Source organism: Crassostrea angulata, unplaced genomic scaffold (genome assembly GCF_025612915.1).
Source record: "Crassostrea angulata isolate pt1a10 unplaced genomic scaffold, ASM2561291v2 HiC_scaffold_141, whole genome shotgun sequence".
Lineage (NCBI taxonomy): Eukaryota > Metazoa > Mollusca > Bivalvia > Ostreida > Ostreidae > Magallana > Magallana angulata.
In genome coordinates, this window is record NW_026441696.1 from 66,526 (window position 1) to 88,389 (window position 21,864).

The following is a 21,864-nucleotide window of genomic DNA, read 5'->3' on the forward strand; positions in this document are numbered from 1 at the left end:
TCCGGTAAGTGCGTCGGGAGAATGTATCTCGGGTTGTGACGACGGAGGCTGTGAGCTGTTCTTTCCTTGAGGTGCGTCAGGAGGAACATGATTTGGTACACCAGAGTTGTTTGGTTGTGTAGGTGTTGGAGGCTGATCACCTGGAGCCTGTAAAGGTTGAGTGGCATCGTTGTTTGTTGTGGCATCTTGAATGTTGTTTGGAATTTGGTTAACGTGCTGTTCATTGGCATAGTTGTCAGGTGGTAGATGCGTGTCGTCAATGATTTCAGCATCTGGTGGCGGGTCTAAATGTTGACGATGGGCAGGGTTTTGTAGGGTTTTAGCCTGTTTGCATGTATATGTGATTTCAGAGCTTTGTTGTTTGAGCAACGGATGATTTTGTAGGTGTTGTTTGATCCTTGTCTCGCAATGTAGAATGGTCCATCCCAAGGTTTGGTAAATTTTGGAGAAAGTCCTTTTCTTACTTTTGTATTGTGAAGTAGGACCCATTCTCCATCTCTGAATTCTTTGTTGACTGCTGTTTTGTCATATTGTGCCTTTTGTCTTTGTTGTGCATTGCGGATGTTGTCAGTGGCAATGTTTTCAACGACCTTCAGATGTTTTATGAGATTTTCCACATGAGTTTTGGCGTCTTGGTTCATGCCATCTTTAGGAATTAGAGATGTGTCGAAAGGTAATTCCATTTCTGAGCCAAAGAGGATTTGATGAGGAGAAAAGTCAGAGGACTGTGTTGAAGGGCTCATTCTGAGGGCCATCATAATTCCAGGGAGTAACTCTGTCCAGTTATCCTGATCTTCATTGATGTATGTTCGGATACACTGAGCAATAGTACTATTCATGCGTTCACATGCTGCGTTGGTTTGCGGGTGGTATGAGCTTGTGTGATGGCGGGTGACTTGGAAAAGCTCACATACAGCCGTGACTAATTTGCTCATTAAATTTTGTCCTCTATCAGTGATGAGAGTGCGAGGTGCACCATAGCGAGCAAAAATTTCACGAAAAAGTACTGTTGCTATTTCTTTAGAATCCTGGGTTTTCAGAGGAAATGCTTCCAGCCATTTTGGAAAGGAGTCCACGACTAGTAGAATATACTTATGACCTTTAGATGTTTTAGTTACAGGACCAAGGATATCCATGTGAATTCTGTTGAATGGTTTGGTGACAGGCATGTTGACAAGAGGTGCATGAGTATTTTGGGTGGACGTACATAGTCTGCAACATTCTGGTACATTCCTGGCCAGTAGTATTTTAGTTGGATGGCTCTGTAAGTGCGTTCGAATCCAAAGTGAGCTCCTCCAGCCAAGCTGTCATGGTATGACCTGAGTACATCCTCCCTTAAGCAACGTGGAACTGCTAGCTGCTTGACATAATTGTCCGGATGTCGTGCTCTTTTTGATCTGGGTTGGTAATAGTGGTACAGCACGTTGTCCAGAAACACGTAAAAGTTGGATTTGCTGAGCAATTTGTCACGATTTGATTTTTCAGAAGGTAATTCATCATTTTTGAAGTACTTGTATATAGGTCCAAAGTCAGGACAATCTTGTTGTAGTTCTGCAATGGATGGATTTGTATCAATAGCACAGACACAAGCTGTATGAGATGTTGTTTCTAAGGCAATTAATTCTTCTGATCTTTTGTAAAAGGATGTGGTCTCATAAAAGACTTTGTTGGACTCAAGACTGGAAACATCAGATGAAGGAATTACATCTGATTCAGGTAGAGATTCAGAGGTTTCAGGGTATGGTCGTCGAGAGAGCGCATCTGCCACTTCATTTTTCGTGCCAGGCTTGTAGTGTATTTCATATTTATACCCTTGTAGGATAACAGCCCATTTCGCAAGTCTTCCTGTGGACTGTTTCACATTGTTCAGCCACTTTAGTGCAGCATGGTCTGTGAAAATTTTGAAGGGTTGACTGGCCAAGTACACATGATATGTTTTAATGCCTTCGACAATAGCGAGTCCTTCTTTCTCTTTCTCAGACACTGGATACTTCCTTTCGTGTTGGTTCAGAGAGCGTCCACCATAAGCAATTACTCTCTCTATCCCTGTTGAATCAGTCTGTCCAAGGATGTAGCCAATTGCTGATCCAGAAGCATCTGTTGTTAGGGTGAAAGGCTTGTTGTGGTCTGGGTAGGCTAGCACAGGAGATGTTGTTAATGCTGTCCTTAGTTTGTCAAAGGCGGATTGGCACTCTTCTGTCCATGTAAATGGTGTATCTTTGCACAGAATGGCTGTTAATGGGTTGGTGATTCTGCTGTAACCTTTGACGAATTTTCTGTAATAGTTACAGAGGCCAAGGAATGATCGTAACTCCTTTTGATTCCGAGGTATTGGAAAGGATCGCAATGTATCAGTTTTGGAAACATCGACCTGAATCCCGTCTTTTGTCAACACCTGTCCCAGGTACTTCACTGAAGATAGAGCAAATGCACATTTGCTAGGTTTCAAGGTTAAACCTGCTTCTGTCAGTCTAATGAAAATTTGTTCTAGGTGTTGCAGATGTTCCTTGAAGGAATTGGAAAACACAAGAATATCGTCCACATAAACGAGACAGGTTTTCCAATTTAGACCACGGAGAACTTGTGTCATGAGGGCTTGGAAGCTAGCTGGAGCGTTCACTAGTCCAAATGGCATGCGTTTCCATTGATAAACACCAGAAGGAGTAACAAAGGCACTTTTATGTTTCGTGTCGCTGTCCACTGGAATTCGCCAGAATACTGACGCAAGATCAAGTGTTGAAAATAATTTGGCCTGGGAGGATCCTATGGTATCGAAGACATCTTCAAGTCGGGGAAGTGGAACTGTGAATTGCTTGGTAACTGCGTTTAGTTTTCTGTAATCCACAGCAAATCTCAGCTGGCCATTTTTCTTTATCACAATTACCACTGGACTCTGCCACATGGAGCTGGATTCTTCGATGATACCAGTAGACAACATCTCTTCTATCTGTCGATTCATTTCGGCGTTGACATGTGGAGATTGTCTGTAGAATCTTTGTCGGATAGGATGGGCGTCTCCTGTGTCAATGCAATGTGGTTGAGTCTTGGCTTCTACTAATTCATGTAAGTCAGTTGCAAAGACAGCTCTGTATTTCGACAAAAAGGACGTAAGAAGATCTTTTTCAACATCAGGGAGGGATGTATGTTGAAGGTCTAAGTGTATTGGATCTTTGGATTGTGAGTTGGTGTTCTGTTTTGAAATTTTCGGTGGTGTGTCAAAGGAATAAATTGTCTTTTCATTCACAATGGATGCAGATGCAATTGGTGTTGTAGCATTGAGTCTGATTGGTTTGTTGGATGGGTTGATGATCTGCATGAATGCTTTTCCGGTGTTTTCAACAAGACACTTTGCTCCTGCTAGACTGCGTTGTGGTAGCTGTGCGCATGGTTCTAATAGTACAGTCTTGTGTTTTGGTATGTTAGTAATGAACACTTGCACAGAAACAACAGAATTTGGTGGAATAGAAGTTGTATAGAGAACTCTAGCAAACCCGGTGTTGGTGTCGATGGAGAATGCTGTGTGGTCATCTGGATCTCTGAGGTATAAGGTACTGATTTCAGCGTTGAAGATGCCGTCATTTTGGTTCAGAAAATCGAGACCCAAGATCAAAGGATGATTAAATGATTGGAAGACATGAAAGGTATGAGAAATGAGAGGCCCATCAAAGGAGATGGGTAAGGATATAGCACCGAGACTAGCGTGTCTTTCACCGCCAACAGCAACAGCATCCCTAACATTAGACGGACTCAACTGGGTTTATACCACGTTTGGGTATAAGATCAGAACTTACACAGGATATGCTTGCTCCTGTGTCCACTAATGCTCTAATGGAATGACCATAGATAGAGATTGCAGCAGTATTTTTCTCCACAGGCATAATAAGTCTAACACTATGAGATTGATGGTTGGTTTTAGTTGGGGTATTTGATTTGTTAGTGGTTTAGGGTTTAGTGTTAGACTTGTTAGTTGAAGGGGTAGAGTTAGCACTGTAAAGAGAGACTACTGCATGAGAACTGTTAACTGGGTGCCTATCCGTGCTAGGGACAGGCGCGTGCCCCTAACTAGAAGAGTGAGAGTTAGTGTTGGTGAAGGTGCCTTTTTTAAAAAGTCGCTGTTTTTTGAAACAAACATATTCATAATGGTGCCATTTGAAACAGTATGTGCATTTGGTGTTAAAAGCTGGACACTTTTCTCGAATAGGACATGACTTACCACATCCCTTGCAGCTTTCGTACTCTTGTGGCTCTCTCTCGTACTGTCTGGATCTCTGGTTCATGTCTCTGCGATTGTTGTGGTACCCACTGTCGTGTATCCGCGCCGGTAGTGACATGTTTGGATAACGTGAAAATGGCGTATCCATTGCAAAAACAATGAGTGTTGTGTTCTTTTTTCTATCGACAACGGGGTAAATATTAATTAAAATATCGTAATAGTCTTTCATATTTTTCTGAAGGTTTTGCAGTTGAGAAGAGTGTGCGTTGTTTTCGTACATCGTTTATAAAAACGACTTATTTGTAGAAAAATCAATCGTTAACGTGTAATTTTAACGCTAAAACCAAGAACTATTTCTAGATTACGTAGATATTATAACACATACTGAAAATCTGAAGCAGCCAAAATTAATTTAAAACATTACATTAACCAAATAAAATCAAGCCGATGTCTTTTTAATACATTAATATGTATAAAAATAGCAATAACTTCATGCAACTGCTAAAGAAGTAGTACGGTTTGGATAAATAAATTATTCCAGTTTGGATGCTAAAATATAAATTGCGCAAATGGTACGGTTTGAATAATTAAAAGTTATAGGATTTTTGATATTTTAGACATAAAGAGAGCACTTTGCATTTTATCGGTGTGCAACCGGAGATACATCTTTTTAAAAAATAGTGGGTCATTCAAATTACACAGCATGCAAAGATGTATTTTAAGTCAGGTGAAAAGAACTTAATATGCAGACGATGAATTTTTCTTTCCTTTCCGACATTTTTATAAACGTTATGAAACCAAAATACTTCCACATGTTCGAAGGGAACTAAATCTGGATGCCTAAGTTTATTTCTTTAGACAAGCACGTTTTTTTCTCTGATAAAATGGTATTTTTAGTGTATAATTGATCAGAAATTGATTATTTAACGAATAAGGAATCATTCTTTGATCGAATATCATGAGTTGATTATTTTGGTCGGGGCGTGGTCAAACCCAATAAAGCTCGAAACGAAATTACACTTCACAATATCGAAAGAATGATTCCTTATTACTTATATTAATTTAATTCACAGCAATTGTACTTTTAAATATTTTAATAAGCAAACGTCATTTGAATTTATTGAACTGAATATGAACAAATTGATACTTAGTGTTATCAAATGAAAAAACATTGAAAAATGTAAATATAGTTATATCAAATCAATTTTTTTTACTAACATTTCAAAAGAATACTTTTTAATTTTAGATTATAAAGGAAATATGAGTTGAAACATTGGGAACACAATAAAATGTAAAAAAAAAAAAAAAAAAAAAAAAAAGAAGAAGGAAGAAGTTTTTCACCTTTAACCTGAAAAGCAATACATCATATAAACACCTTAACAGACAACTATCTACTACTTTAATGGCAAGCGACTATATGATGTGTTAATTAGTTATTATGAAATGATATTTATAATCGTGAAGTAAGTTGAACGGAGAACGTGCTTGGTAATAATATTATTAAATTGAGCCTCGTTTACATTCAATACCAAGCCTGTACATCGCTAGACAAAGAAAGTTCTACAATTATTTCACTCCCAGTGATTATAGGTAAACATCGCCATTTTATATGTACATTAAATTTTATTCAATCATAATTCTCACCAGAAAATCAAAACAATAAATATGTATCTATGTACATGTATATCAAGAGGTTTTGGTGACTCATGCGGGAAATGAAGGTGGCGTTACTGCAGAAAAAGTACAAAACCCGCGTTAGTATTTAACATGAAAGTATAATGATTAAAATTTCATTGTTAAAAATTTGCCAAAGCGCAGTTGTTAGGCTGTTGCAAAACTAAGAAGTTGTTTGGGAACGTTTCAATTTTTAATTTAAAAAAATAGACAAGTATGATGTTTGATAAGTTACTCTGTATAAAAGAGATTTTTTTTTTCATTTTCATCAAACCCATATCAGGATACCAATAATTAAAAATATCCACGTTATCACGGTTTGTTCTGTGCAGTGTATCGATATATTATATCGTTTCAATTTTAAAAGAAAAAAAAATATTTGTATCATTAGATGATTTTACAGACTTTAAGCTTCTTAAAGTTGGCATAATTCTGTGTTTGACTGATCTCTTTTGATTTTTTGACGTTTTCACGTTTAAAGCCGATAACGATATAGAAGCATAACAATTGAAACTGTCGTAAACACATGTTTTTTTGTGTCGGTAAAGATTTTGGTAAGGCTAAATCTTTCGAAATTAATATCGATGGAATGATTATACAATATACTTAACATATCTGTTAAGCAATCTGTATGCAATTTTTATAAGCCAATTGCAAATTATTTGGAGCGTGTGTAAAATTGAAATTTAAATTACGGTATATTAAGTTTTGTTGGCTTAAATGCACAAGTCTTTAATGTCTATGTTTATTTTTTTAAACAATGTGACTTCATATGTCTATCACATGACGATATCCATTATATTGAAAGCATGCTTTTCAGTGAGGGCCTGTATATCGCATAGTAGCGATGCTATATCCCCTTCGCGAGGGGATAATTAAAGGAGCTGTTAACACTCACAAATTAATTACATCCAAACCGTATCAGATGCGTATCCAAACCGTTCCTATTTTGAAAAACAAGGTCATCCAAACCTGTTCCGTTGTTCACAATTAATCGACATGATCTGCTTATTTACATAATTTTAACATAAACTTCGTAGAACTTTAAAGATTTTATGCACTTTTAAATAGATCTGACGATCTTTTTCATGTAAAAGTAGACAATGTAAGCCTTAAATAACACGAACACTTATCAAGAAGCAAACGGAACCACCATTTTCACTTTATCCAAACACGTCACTACCGGCGCGGATACACGACAGTGGTACCGTGGTCGTCCACCATGTTGGTTGGTCCAACGCTGCTGTGAGGACTGGTCGGGTTCACTGGTTACACGGAGCGCACTTATATCGGCTTTAATGCTCTTCGTCAGTTCTGTCATCTGGGCGCGAGGGTGGTGCACGGGTTAGCGAGGCTATGGTCACTGGGATGGTTCAAATTCTGTGGAAGGTCGCTAAGTTCAACTTGAACTTTGGAGATAGTGTTTCTAAGTTCCTGAAAGCTCTTCGGTTCTTGGGAGAGAACTTTCCCACGCGAAGGAGGAAGTAGTCCTGAAGCAATGGCCTGCACTTTGTAAAGTTCTGCCATATCATGTATCATGCTGATTCTCTCAGCTCTCTCAAGATACTGGTCCATGGTTTCACTTGTATCTTGTCGGATACCCATCAGTGGCATGCCGTATAAAATAGGTTGGAATCTGTCTGTGAGTTGTTTCTTGAATGCTGTTAGTGAGTTGCAGGGAGGCTGCACTGTTTGAAACCACGTACTAGCACTTCCCTCTAATGCACAGGGTAGCATGGCAAGGATTTTCTGATTGGCATAGTTATGGAACTGTTGCCACGCGTCAAGTTTGGATAACCAGATCACAGGTGACTCTGATTCATTGAATTTGGGGAGACTAAATCCAGTTGCCATAATGTTGTTTTCTGAATTTTATTTTTAACTTTGATATGTGACGTAACAAGTTGATCCTGAAAATAGGACAGGAGACGTTGAATATAAGTTTGATGTTTATTTCTTGCCGTCCAAAAAAAGAGTGATCGGACAAAGCAAGCTAGCGTCCCCTGTCCGGCCCTGAGTTAATCTTGTCAACAATTGTAAAAACAAAGTGTGAAAAGCAATTGGCTTGAAAGCTGACATCAAAAGGACAATTTACCCTTCGGCTTTTAGCTTCTAAACCGAAGAAAAACGAAAATGACATAGGTGCGAATTAAGTTTGTTCAACGAGTTACTCTAAATAAATCGGCTTCATTTGATTAGTGTGACACTAATTGATTTCACAAGTGTTCAAAGAAAAAGCTATCTATAGTAAAAGAATGTATACTCTTCATAGTAAGTAAGCAAATATTTCGGACAATAGGTAAAGAAAATGACATGTAATGGAATGCACAGCAAAGTTTGGATCGTGTCGGCAATCATGAGCCAGATATTATAAAATATGAAATAAAAAAAATAGAAATTGTTTACAAGGGTGAAAATGCCCATATGATATATATATATGTATTTATACTTTTTTAAATATCAAAATGATTTTATTGTGAAAGATAGAAAATAAAAGAATCTAAAACTGTAAAAAAAAAAAAAAAAAAAAAAAAAAAGAGTCAGGGTTTTATAAAAGTTTTATATTAGTTAATTAAAGCTCAAAGTCAGGGTATACTACTACTAGCATGTTTACGTTTCTGTAATGATGATTTTGTTTTCTTCGGAAATTGGATTTCTAAAAGTATGGCACGGGGTTGGTCAGATGAATTGGAGCGTATATGAACTGGTAGAGTTTTAATTATAAGATATTTTAAAATATATACTGTTTTGACGATATTTTTCAAAATTAAGTAGCTGCTTTATGGTAAACAGTTCATGTTCACAAGTGGCTGTAAAGTTGTATTATAATAGCTCTCCGGAAATTTTTTATCAAAAAACATCAATAAGTGAGTCTGTATCGAACTGACATTCAGAACGTCATACTCTTTTCCCGTATTAATTGCTTGAAATAAAAAAAAAATGCCAATATTCACCAGCAAAATACGCTTTTTCCCTATGTATTGCTAACAATGCAAAATGAATCATTTTTAAAAATAATTCATACACATTTTTAATATCACGACAGTTAACCTTAACTTTGGAATTTTTATTTATTTTTCAAAGAGGGGGTTTGCTTATTATTTCTCATAGTAATCAAAATTTAAAACCAATGTCTTTAAATATTTTGTTTTGCTTGTCGAGTACTTTGCAACTAAGTTATTTAATTGACTAGTTGGCCGACTCCGTGTAATTTTTCGAGGGGGGGGGGGGGGTCTTGTCCGAACTTTGTGGTAGCGATTAGAAGCTTTTGGAGATATTTTCTTAATTCAACCTAGCTCTAGACTTTAACAATTTGTTGCATGTTTTTTATATCTATATACATGTATATTCAAACAAAGTCATTATATGTAGTTTTTTCTAGTTCTTAGAAGATATCTGAAGCCGATCGAATTCTTTACTCGCATTTTTTTTATACATTCTCTTGTCAAAATGTACACCAAGCTCATTATTTATTTTTCCGAAAAATCATACTTCCCAAGAAAGGATGTTATCCAGAGATAATACCAATTATAGGCCTACGTAATATATAATTTATTTTATTTATTCTGTCCCCATTCCGGCGATAACAGCATGCCTTTACCTGCACCTAGCCTCCTATCGTTGACGTCACTGTTTCCAAATATGATCATGTCAATATTCGACAAACTTGTAGACTTTACATTTGTTGATTTGTAACATGTCAGCCATGCTATTTCGGAAAACTGATATACAAATGCTGAGACTACAGATAGAAAGTGTGTATTATAGTGGCAGGTTACATGTAAATAACAGACAACATTTTACAGCTGCAATTAAGCATCTGTAGGAAACATTCGATTGAAGGCCTGCGCGGTCAACTCTAAAGTATTTATTCCTGTGTTTTATAGGTGACACGATCAAAATTACACTCATTTATACTCAGGCTCATACTAACATGATTGCATATTCGGATTTACAAGTTTACATATCTGGATATTTGAACACGATTACCCTCCATTAAAAAAACCCAGATTCATAAAGTTTTCACTATAATGCCAGTAAATTGTAGAATAGATGTTGACATAGTTTTGATGCTAAATAATTTTGTATGTGTATTTTAATAATAATGTCTAAAATCATATTTAATATGAAGTCATTTATGAAAGACTTCATATTAAGTCTATAGCTGAATATCTCCAAAGAAATGAAATGAAACAAAATTGTGCAGATCGGCTTCATTTTTGATTAACAAACTGTTTCTTCATTCCATATTTAAATTGCATTTTCGTTCTCAGCTATGTTAAGGGCGTCCATAAAAAAATAGCGATATTTATCACATAAAATGTTAGCCTTTGAACAATCTTGATATTCTACTCCAAAAAATTGTTAAACAAAGTGATATTTTATCGATTATACAAATTAAATAATTTATTATCGCATGAGCAATTTTTTAGTCTCTTGGGGATACCCTGTCACGTGATACTGCTAAAAATAGATGAACCAGGAATAATACGAAAAAATGCAAAGTGCAAGGGCATAACATAAACAAATATAGTTATTTCTGTTTCTAACTTGTAAAATGAACCCTCAAAATTTCGAAAAGTGCTGGGAGCTTAAAATATTCAAGTAAGAACAATTATTAAATTCAATGTAAACAGTGTATGAACAGCAATTTACTGGGATTTCCCGCATTTAACGCTTATTTTTATGAAATGCGTAGCGACTTTATACAGCTCCCAGCACTTTTTGACATAATGGGGATACAATGGTAAGACATGGAAATTTTCAATATATTTGATCAAGTGTATGCCCTTGCACTACTGCATTTTATCTGACCCATTTCACTTTCAGCGTGATTTGCGTGAAATTCAAACGCAACACTGACTAAGATCATGATTTTAATTTTCATTCTTAAAACAATTAAACGCTGTGAATTTCACTAAAATAATGTTTAAATGTTGTTTCTGTTCACACCAATCATCATTACAAAATTGTTGAAATTGGAAAAAAATAATTTCATCAGTTGCCTTTATTTGGGGGGGGGGGGGGGGGTGTAAGTGTTGAGTTTGTAATTTACGCATTTATGTTTCATAATAATTTATGTAACTTTGCTGGTGAATAAATTCTTTTAATGTATAATCAGGTTTACTTGTAATCATAATTGATATTTCAGTACTAATTAAAGAAAGCAAGAAGAAACAATATATCAATATTATCAAGAATTTTTTTTAATAATCAACTTTACAAATACTATAGAGATTGCTTTTCTGTGACAAACTGTTCAACAAGACTAGTGTTTTCTGATTTTTAGTATTTTTCAGTCATAATGTGGAATTTATGGAAATTGACAATTCTTCTTGCACACTACATGTTCTTCTCTTCTGTCTTTTTTATATTAGGAGGTAGTCCAGTTGATAAGAAAACCAATACCTGAAATGATGAATATATATCAATTTCAAATTTTATTTCAATAGATATCAATGCAAATTATTATAATAGGTTACATTAGTGTCATTATCAATATGATATTAAAAAACAACAAACTTTACATGAAGTTGAAGTTAGTGAGTAAAAGAAATATTTATACATAGTACCTACTTTTTATCAACATCCCAAGAAGTGTTTTCAGTGGTCCATCTACTGCCTAAGTAACCCTGAAAATGAATAATGTGTCATAATTAGGAAGCTATTGTGTTAAAGATAACATGAAAATGAAACATTACTCTATAATTGGGCATATTAATGGCGGTTTCAATTTCAGTGATATTACAACAGGCATAATCAAATGTTTATTCTTTAAAATGTGTGGAAATTCAGTTTGAAGACACTTTAATTTTGTCTTAAATAAAATTAGGCCTAATTAGATCTTCATAAAAGAAGGCTGAATAAAATAACACATTTCGATTTACTTAAACAACATTACAATCTTGTCTATAATCATTCCAGATCCTCACAGTAATCTTTGTAGTGCTAGCACATACAGTGTTTGGCCATGGACCTTTTATTGTGTACTTTGAACTTGGAGGAAATGCGATCTAATATATTATCGCGATATGAGACCAGTAAAAAGCTACAATGAGCCTCAATGCTCTTTATGATCAAGACTACCGAAACGCAGAACAATTACTTTGCCTGACTGAGTCACCAAACTGATGTTTGAACACAATATTACATAAAAAACAAATGTAAACAAGTAAACAAGTAAACAAAATCGAAGCCGAGGAGTTTCACTTCGTTTCCGTTCCATCCAACAATATTAAATAATATAAAACAATATCTAGGGGAAGTATAGATAAATCTTACCTTGTTCAGTTGAATCCTATGCCGATTTCTGTCCACGCTGGTTGTAAACGAGTTAAATTCCGAGATATATCACTGAAGTCCACATGTTTATTCTTATCACAGCTGCAAGCGCCGATGTGACGTAGTCAGCCTCGACACGTCATCAGACGACTTAGGAATTTCATGATTTCGCGAGATATAAAGAATAGTTTATGATTTTATTTCAGTACACCTTTCTTGAACCATTCAAACCCAATAATTAATCATATTCATTTTGGTAGATGTTTGTTAATTACCGAAATACCCATATCTCGTAAAATCTCATGAATAAGGGGCGGGGCTTATGCAAATTTTTCTAAATCACACGTGGTAAAATTCTTAGACCTTCCTTAACATAGCTGAGTTACGTTATCACTAGACATCGGCATTTTTCTCTGTATTAGTGTCGATAGTTCTACCGACCATCGCATTAGTTAAACCTGCCGAACAGTCGTCATCTTATTATTTAATATATGGACCCCGGCAGTTAATTGCTTAAATATTACATTTACAGTTCAGTTTAATAACTTAAGAACAACTATCACAGCTATTTCTCTATTGTAGTTAATTATATCCTCATATTTTTATCACGCAAAAATTATTATTTATTGTAATGTCGTTGACAGTTCTGCCGAACATCGCATTAGGTAAACCTGCCACACAGTCAACAACGCATAGAGACTATAACGCCACGCGTGCAGTGGATGGCAACAGAGGAACAAACGTTGATGTAGACACGTGTACATTAACAGATTATGTTGACACCAATCCCTGGTGGAGGGTGGATCTACAGGCTGTGTTTAACATCACATCTGTCAGAATACTCAACAGCGGGATAGATGAATACGGAGGTAATTGTAAAAAGTAACAACATTACAAGTTTTGATTTTGCTTTTTATATCCAAACTTTAAATATGTATAACATCACAACTGTAAGGATAGTTAACAAAGAAATAGACATTTAAACACAGGTAAGCGTATCTAACAACAACATTACAGAATCGAAGTATAGCAAATGTAGAGGAAAATGTTGTTTAAATTCTAGTTAATTGGTTCATAGCTTCGATCGAATGAAGCCCCCAAAATATTGATTTACTATTTTGTTATATCCAAAACTCTTTAAATTCCTCTTTTATTTTACACAGTATCTATCTTAATCATGATTAGGGTGTCCTATAGATGTGCAATAAGGTTTCGGAAATTTAATTTTCGGCCAAGGGGTTAATTAAATGCTGAAAAGTGACGTTTATTTTGTTTTCAAAAAAATGTGGTTTCAATAAATTAACTAGTTTATGCATAGGCCAAACCAACTCTTGGCATATAATTGGAGGCGTCCTGTTGATGTATAAGGTCATTGAAATTTTATTTTAACCCTTGGGGTAAAAAAGGTGGGTTTTTTTTTTTTTTTTACAAAAGAAATGGTTCCAAAAACTCCTAGAACTGAGTTTTCTTTGGAATTATGAAATGGGATATCGGTTAGATGCATAAAAACCTTTTGAAAAATTGTCATATTGATAAGTAAATAATAGTTAAAATAACATTAGTTCCCCCAAGATAAATTTTCTTTTTCAACACACAAATAAAAACAAGAGGCCCATGGGGCCACATCGCTCACCTGAGTAACAATGGCAATGGCTTTATATAGGTGTTCAAAGGATATTGTGCCATATGACCCCTCGGTAGAAAAACAAAAAAAGAATACCATAAATAAACTGTATCCAAATTTTACACTTATTAAGGTCTTCCGTTTCCAACGGAAGACCTTATTGTTATTCTTCGGATTCTTTTTCTTCTTCTTTTTTTTTTCTTAACACTTTTTGTGCACGCGATATCTCAGAAATGGTTCGACTGATTTGCACGAAACTTATCGGAATTTTTTTGGTTGATGACGTCATTTCCGTTCTTGAGATATTGTCATTTTAAGGATTTTTAGGGTGTTGGTTTGTCCAAGAGTGTTCTCATAAACTACAAACGATATCGATTTCAAAAGTTTAGGGATGATAGACAAAAAATTGTTTGTATGCACAAAAGCATTCATGTTAGCCTACCACAAAAAACGCCGGAGCTCGATGGGGTTCGAAAATTGAGATAAAAAAGCGTTGTAATTTTGCTTGGTTTTCTTAGTTTATCTCTTTTCTCGCAAATATTTTGTTAAGACATGTAGAATAAAAAATATTTTAAGATCTTTTGTTTTAAATCAAGAAAAAGAGGCTGGCCCCTCAAACTAGGGACGATAATGGATTAGCCCCTAAAACATTTTTTCACATAAATTTCATGAGAAGTAAGGAATTTCCAAAGACTATGTTTAAAATTTAAAGACCTTTCATTTGATATCAAGAAAAAGGGAATGACTCTTCAAATTAAGTATCAAGATGATCCTAAAGTCTGTTATCTATATAGTCGTTTACTGAGAGATGTTTTGTAATAGGATATAAAAGCAAAATTAAGTATAATACGTTTATATATCCTGATTTTCTCATGCATTACCTAACAAGGGTTTTTAGGGGCCAGAGGTAAAAAAGTTTAATCTTTTCTATCTTTATTGGAAGAAATGCAAGTATTTAAAAAAGCAACGTAAGAGAACTTATAAAAACATTACAGACAAGCATTAGTACTCAACTCCTATTTCGAAATCATGTTTTGTTGTCGAAAGTTTAAGTCCATGACGTCATATCACCTTCTGAAAATCGGACGGAAGACCTCCTCGTTGCTCGCAACGAGATCGTGTCTAGTTTTCCTACACTAATTATATGACATTAACCCCCCCCCCCTTTTTTTTTTTACCAAAAATAAGATCCTATGCAAAATAGAAAACAACATTTTGGTAGGGGTACACTCTTAACTTCCAATTCTCTTTATTTCAGTTCTGTCCCCTCACTTTATAAAAAGATCAAATTATATATGAGAATATGCACATAGGTACATATTCATCTTCAACTACATTGTACTTGCTAGTTATTGTATTTTATTAAAAAAGATTCCTATATGTGAAAGAGGAAAAGTGTATCTCAAGGTGCTCAATTAAAAACATTCAAATATTTAATTGGTCTTCCACATTATAAACGATTGTTGTTTACAAGGCGTGAACTCGTGCTATGTTTTATAACCTTACTCACTTGATCGATGAATACACTCGAATGAAAAATGCTGTCATGTAATATGTTAAAGAGCTATTACATGTATAATCAATGCATAGGCGTCGGAAGTGGGTGGAGGGGTAAGGGGTTCTCCCCCCCCCCAACACACACACACACACACTTTTTTTGCAAAGTTAGACATAGCCACGCTCAAATTCTTTTTTTTTATGCTTGTCAAGATTTCTGATAAGGTCTAACCCCCCCCCCCCCCCCCCTCAATGAGCCTCAGACTGCAATGTATTGACAGGCATATCGCTTTATTTTACTAAGGCCCACACTTTATGTTCATCTTTATTCAAGATCACATTAAAAAATGGCTACAAATCAAGATGATTTTCCGCTGTAATTTTTTCTTAAGAATAGCGATAATAGATTTATCCCCGTAACAGAAATGTTTTAAACTGTTTTAAAGAGATCGTTTTAATTTAATTGTGTCTGAATAACCACAAAAGTAGGTGTAGATTCATCGCATAAGAAGGTGGCCCCAAAAAGTTGTTATAGCATATTATCCTTTTAATTTTTTCTGTACAATTTTTTAACGTTTAGTGAAACATTTCAAGTGATAAATCACAATTTCAGCGTCAATCGTAGAATTATAAGCAAGATACAGAACTCGAAATGCTGCTTGGTTTGAGTCAACTTTTGTTCACATGAGTTAATTACATTCAACTTAAGATTTTTAAACTTGGTATTTCCTATTCAGAATGAACAAAAGCATGACCTCAGTTCTGGGAACAAAGCTCTGTATCTTGCTTATAATTCGAAACTTGACTCGGCTGAAAATGATTAGTAAAGAGAAAATTGTAAATAAACAATTAAAACAGAAGAAACATGCACTAAAACAAAGAAAGAGCACAATTTATTTTTCATAATATATATATATACCTATATATTTCTAGCAGCAAAAACAATCTCCGTTTAGACTGAAAATGCAGAGCATCTTAACAAAACACGTTGAATTATAATCAACCATAACGTAGAGATCGTACCGAATTACCAATAAAATGTATAGTATTTATAATATGATATGCTGTTAGTGCATCAAATTATGCTAATTTTGCGCAGGTGAAATATTAACTGTCTGATTTACCGACGTCTATATTTGATTTAATACATAAAATCCCAAAATACAGGCAATATTTCCTCTCAAGTTAAAAAGCATAAACGAAATTCAAAACAACTTTAACTACGGTCAGGAGTGAAATGGTCAACGCATCGGAAGATTGAATCTCAATTGACTTCACTAAATTGGCACAAATATATTTAGCATGTTTCAAGTATTCCTTCGCAGGTAAACTGTTGCACAACAAGCAAATACATCTTTGTCAGTTTGACCCGTTTACCATGCGTCAACATTCAAACTTGGCTGCCTTACACAATGAACTTTCGTTTTCGATATGGAATACCGAACCCGAATTTATTAACTGATTGACAGCGATTATCTCTTTATTTTTATTTTCGTTAATTACTCAAAATTGAAACAGAGTTCGCCAATAATTTTTTGCAATTTATGATTTCCTTTCCATAAGGATTATTTTTGCAAAATTACGTTGAATTTGCTTCAATAGTTCTTGATAAGAAGATTTTTTAAAATGCACCCCCTTTTTCTACAGTTTCGAGGTTTTCTCCGTTTTAAAAAAGATCGGTCTTTCATTTCTGCAATTTATAATCACCTTTCTAAAGGGATGCTTTGTGCCAACTTTGGTTATAATTGACAAAGTGGTTTTAGAGAAGAAGTTTAAAATGTGAAAAGACGGACGGACGGACAGACGAACGACGGACAAAAGGTGATTAGAAAAGCTCACTTGAGCTTTCAGCTCAGGTGAGCTAAAAACCAAAAAAAACAAGAAAAAAAAACAACAAAAAATCCGAACATTCATATTTAACATAATGGTCAAAATTCTAATTAAATATAAATGGTGGTTTTTATATTAACTGGTATAAATGACAATTTTTCTTTTAAAAAAAATATAAACAATATCAAATTTTCTAACTTTAAAGAATTTATAAACGATTTATCCAGATACGATCGTTGGTGTCTGTTAGAGTTCCAGAATTTTTTTAAGGGGGGATTAATAACATATACTCAAGTTATATTTATTGACTATATACGGTTAGAATGATACACCTTTATTCCCATCCTACAGTATCGATCAGACCAAACCAAACAGAAGGTAAATCCCAACTAAAACCTGGGTTTACTTTCTGGGATTACTCCGGGTTTACTAGAGTAAACCAAAAGTAAACCCATAGTGGACACAAAAAGTAAACCCCGATCAGAAAGCAGACGGTACATGTGTATTCATGATATGCATGTACAAGGGGCGGGAATTACAGGCAGTAGGATAGTAAGATAAATCAAAGTACTGACGGGAGTTGATTTTATCAATTATCATTTATTTTAAAATCAACTTATCTTGCGTGGCAATTAGTTTCTAGTTTTTATTTAAATTACGCACTTTTTTTATAATTAGACTTTTCAGACAAGAATTAAGAGAAACCCCATATGAATCATGTTGTGTAATATTTAAAGATAGATTTCAAACTATGTATTAACAATCGAAACAATTCTAAAAAGTGTATGGATCAAAGCAATATTGATATTGAACTCCAGTCTCGTTCAACCAGACGCTTAGCTGTCTCCGTTAATCTCCGACAAGCAAGAGAGCCTCTCTGTTTGTCGAAGATTTACGGAGACAGCCGAGCTTTTGGGTGAACGAATTTAAACTCTGGCGTAGGAATACAAGAGAGTACATGGATATATAAATTGTTCGTATAATATAAAATCTTATTATATATACAAGTACCACTGACGAAATCCATGATCATCTTTACGAAGTCTTGTTGTATCTTCTATTTGCAAACATGTCCCGCTATTGTAAATATCATTTTACCAAAAAGTGTCATCTTTTAGTTGGACCAATAACGTTGTGGATTTTATGTTATGTTTTATTTTTCCTCTAATATCGGCGTTCGTTTTCTACATTTTGTACCGTTAATAATACCCGGTACTTAGTGAAATTAGTATTTTAAGCAGTGCAATTTTTTAATACGCTTGCATTACTTAACAGTTGTTTATTCCTGCAGCTATATACACAAGATCTGAATATAGAGATCTAGACGTTGCCTGGTTTGATTTTCCGTTTATAAATTGGGACTATGGTGTGCTGATCCCAAAATATTAATAGTTATACAACACATTTGGACGATTTTTAAAAACAAAATATACATACCTGTGAAAGATGCAATTAATTCAGATGAAACGGGAAATATCCAAGAAAACTTCATTGACACATTATCATTTTTTTTAATCGGAAAAATTCAGAGGATAGAAAACAGATTTCTTACGGAGATTTATAATGGGAAATGTTGACATCTTTTCTCCATTCGTAGGTCACTCAGAATACCTCGCACAATTTTTCAACGTTATCATCCGGGTCAGTTGAAATGCAAAACCCTGTAGACTTGTGTATTGAACCTAATGAGCTAGAGAGGACGTTTTAAAGAAGAAATCATGAAAAATGTTCATGCTTCTGAAAGAACATCGCTTGAACCCTGAGGTACATAAAAATATCGAGCTATTCAGCAAAATGTGAATCGAGGATATTTTAGGACAGGGTATGGTGGTCAATGCATGTACTGTTGATTTTGGGGAAATATTTATTCTTGAATAAATAATCTCGGATTGATAATCTTTCAAAAAAATTAAATATTAGACAAAGGATATCGGTTTAAGCATGATAAACAAATCTATAAAGTAAATAACATTAGATAAGATTTTCCGTTTTCTGTTCCGTTCCGCTCTCCGTTCCGTTTTCCGTTCCGCGTTTTAGCAACACCCCGTTTAGTTGACCCCAATCGCAAATCCCGAGTAAACCCAAAGTGGACACAAATTCTTAAGAAGTAAACCTATAGTAAATCCAAGGAAAACCTCAAATGTAAGCCCAGGGTTCAGATGGTGTTTACTCTGGTGTTAGGTTGGGTATAATCAATGCTGTAGGGTTTTTTTTCTTCAAAAACCATCTCTAGGAATAGGATTGGTATTGTCATACCCCCGTTTCAAATGAGATTGGGAGTATACGTCATATACTCGTCTGTCTGTGTGTTTGAATGTATTTGTTTTTGTCTGTCTATAACACATTTATGTTCCACTTTTCCCGTAATTTAATGCTTGAAATTTTAAGTCTTTGATTAGGTATGTCATGTGGTGGGATTCATTTTTATCATTGTCAATCTGAAGAATCAATATTGAAATATGAGTAAAAATGGATTAATAGAGATGTGGATCTTCAAAATCATTAAAATATTTTATCATTTTCTGTTTGGCAACTCCTCGGGATTACACCATTTGATGCCCCCGACATAAAAACACATGAATATATATGGCTACAGTGTAGGCGGTAAGATGAATCTCAACAGTTTTCAAGAAAGTCAGCCTATTTCCCGTTTCATGAGGGTCAAAACCATCCACAGGATCATGATATACATAGTATTTGATATGCCATAACAGAAAAAAATATATAATTGATGAAGAATGCATGTTTTCAAGATACTTAGTTGTTTTGAGTTTGTTGGAGGGTGGGGTTAAGGGTGAGGTGATGACCCCAGGTTTAGGGGTTATGTCTGAATTGCGTCTTGACATGATCAACGGGAATATATATGGGTAAGGGATATCAAAAAATTTTATGGTTAAGGGATAAGGATTAAACCATATACAAGACATTTCAATAATTTGTAAATAATTGATAAAGAGGGGGTGGATAAAGCCCCTGAGCTTTGATAAATGTTATAAACATAAATCAATTTCAAGTCAGTTCCACAGCCTTTTTATTTGGCAATATTTGGAGGGGAGTTATCCATAACTGTTTGTTCTGCAGACAGTTTACACATTTGTATACAGAAATTACTCTTGCGCGATTGTTTAGTGTAAAGTTACTGATAATAAATTTATTGGCTACTACGCAATGCAAGTAAAAAAAGTAGAACTTCAACACATTGTCATAATATATAAGAGTTTTTAAATGGCGGTGGGTTTGTAGCAAACATACAGTTAGATACATAAAGTGGAAATAATATCAGGTTTAGCACGATATCTTAATTTTTAAAATCCAGTGCAATTATATGCTATTAGTTATAGGTTATAAGGCTGTTATTACAAAGTAGTTATAATAATGTGAGCTATTCAGATCTTTGTTTTTGTAAATTATTAAAATATAAAAGCGTTACGTCTAGGTTGTTTCCTACGATTGTCATAGAAAACATTACATATACTATCTAAAATATCAATAATCTTTTAAGAGAACTTTGCCTTGACCTTAACCCTTGACTTAAGCAATCCAGTTCATGCATTTTGTTTCTTTGTAATAAACATGGATTATTTATTTGTGTAGTATACAGGAATTAAGTTAAAGAGGAGAAAATAAGTCAAGACGAGGATTATGCAGTGAGCTTTCACATAGAAACTTGACGTAAAGTCACCGCAGAGAAAATGATAGAGTGATTACTATAGGGCAAATGCATAGTGGGGCCTCAATTAGACTGCTTAGAGTAACAAAAGTCTACGACATTATAAAGTTTTCCGTAGTCATCAAGATAGTTGAAAGTAGCACGTAATATCAAGGATTTACAACGATAATAATATATTTACATCCACCAAGTATTTTTCCCTATATTAAAACTAATAGTAAATTCATAACTCTATAGAAACAACAATACTGAAATTTACACGCCCCGTTCATCGATTGGTCAAAACCTACATGTACAGCCACCTACGTAATATATTGTACCACGGACTGCACAAAACAATCAAGATGATGTCAGACTCAAATTCCAATGGGATACGATCTGGCTGTTACTTTTAGATAACGTACTGATGTACATAATGTACATTAACAGCACTTAAAGCTGAACACCGCTCGTAATTAGGCTCAGTCACAAAGGTACCTAGTAAATGTATTTAAACCCTTCGATTTCGTTACACCCGATCGCACATCTGAAACTCGTGGCCGACGTGTAGTGTTCCTTTCGTTGTCTTTGGATTTTTATGCATTTGATTGTTATTTATGTGCACATTATGTCTGTAAATAATGCAATGACCAGTTCATTTGATGTTAGTACTCTCCTGGTTTGAAAAAAGTGCGTAAAACTTGACAATTTCATCGCGACCGAGTAACATGGCGAGGCAAGATGTACGTCCACACAGGTGAGACCTCTACAGCGATATACTTTGAACTGTTAAGAGGTCTATGGCTTATATAGGGGTGTAGGAAGAGCGGTGCTGAAAGAGAAATATGGCGGACAGTGCCTATTTACGAGCGGTGTTCAGCTTTAAGTGGATTTTACCAACTTTTTACAATCAATTTATTAATTTGTTAAAAGATAGATGTAAATATGTATGTGTCATAATATAAAATCTTTTTTGAGATTCATGCAGGTTCTTAAGGTAGCCATCATTGCAGAAAAAAACTTAACCCGCTAAAGAAAATGAATTAGCATACTTATTCCTGCCACATCCTACAATTAAGCTGCTTAACATATATT

At 34.7% G+C, this 21,864-nt stretch overlaps 1 protein-coding gene and 1 long non-coding RNA gene across 2 annotated transcripts in view; one reads left to right on the top strand and one right to left on the bottom strand.

Annotated features, from left to right (window-relative positions):
• LOC128169486 (neurogenic locus notch homolog protein 2-like) overlaps positions 1-21,864 on the top strand; it is a 43,126-nt gene that overhangs the window by 20,373 nt on the left and 889 nt on the right. The window contains exon 5 of the mRNA XM_052835621.1: positions 12,814-13,038. Coding sequence (XP_052691581.1) covers positions 12,814-13,038 — 225 coding nt within the window. The remainder of the gene's footprint in view (positions 1-12,813; positions 13,039-21,864) is intronic.
• LOC128169487 (uncharacterized) lies at positions 11,050-12,547 on the bottom strand. Its single transcript, XR_008241545.1, has 3 exons — positions 12,170-12,547; positions 11,465-11,520; positions 11,050-11,296 (listed from the first exon to the last, which is right to left on the bottom strand). It is a non-coding gene; the product is annotated as an uncharacterized LOC128169487 (long non-coding RNA).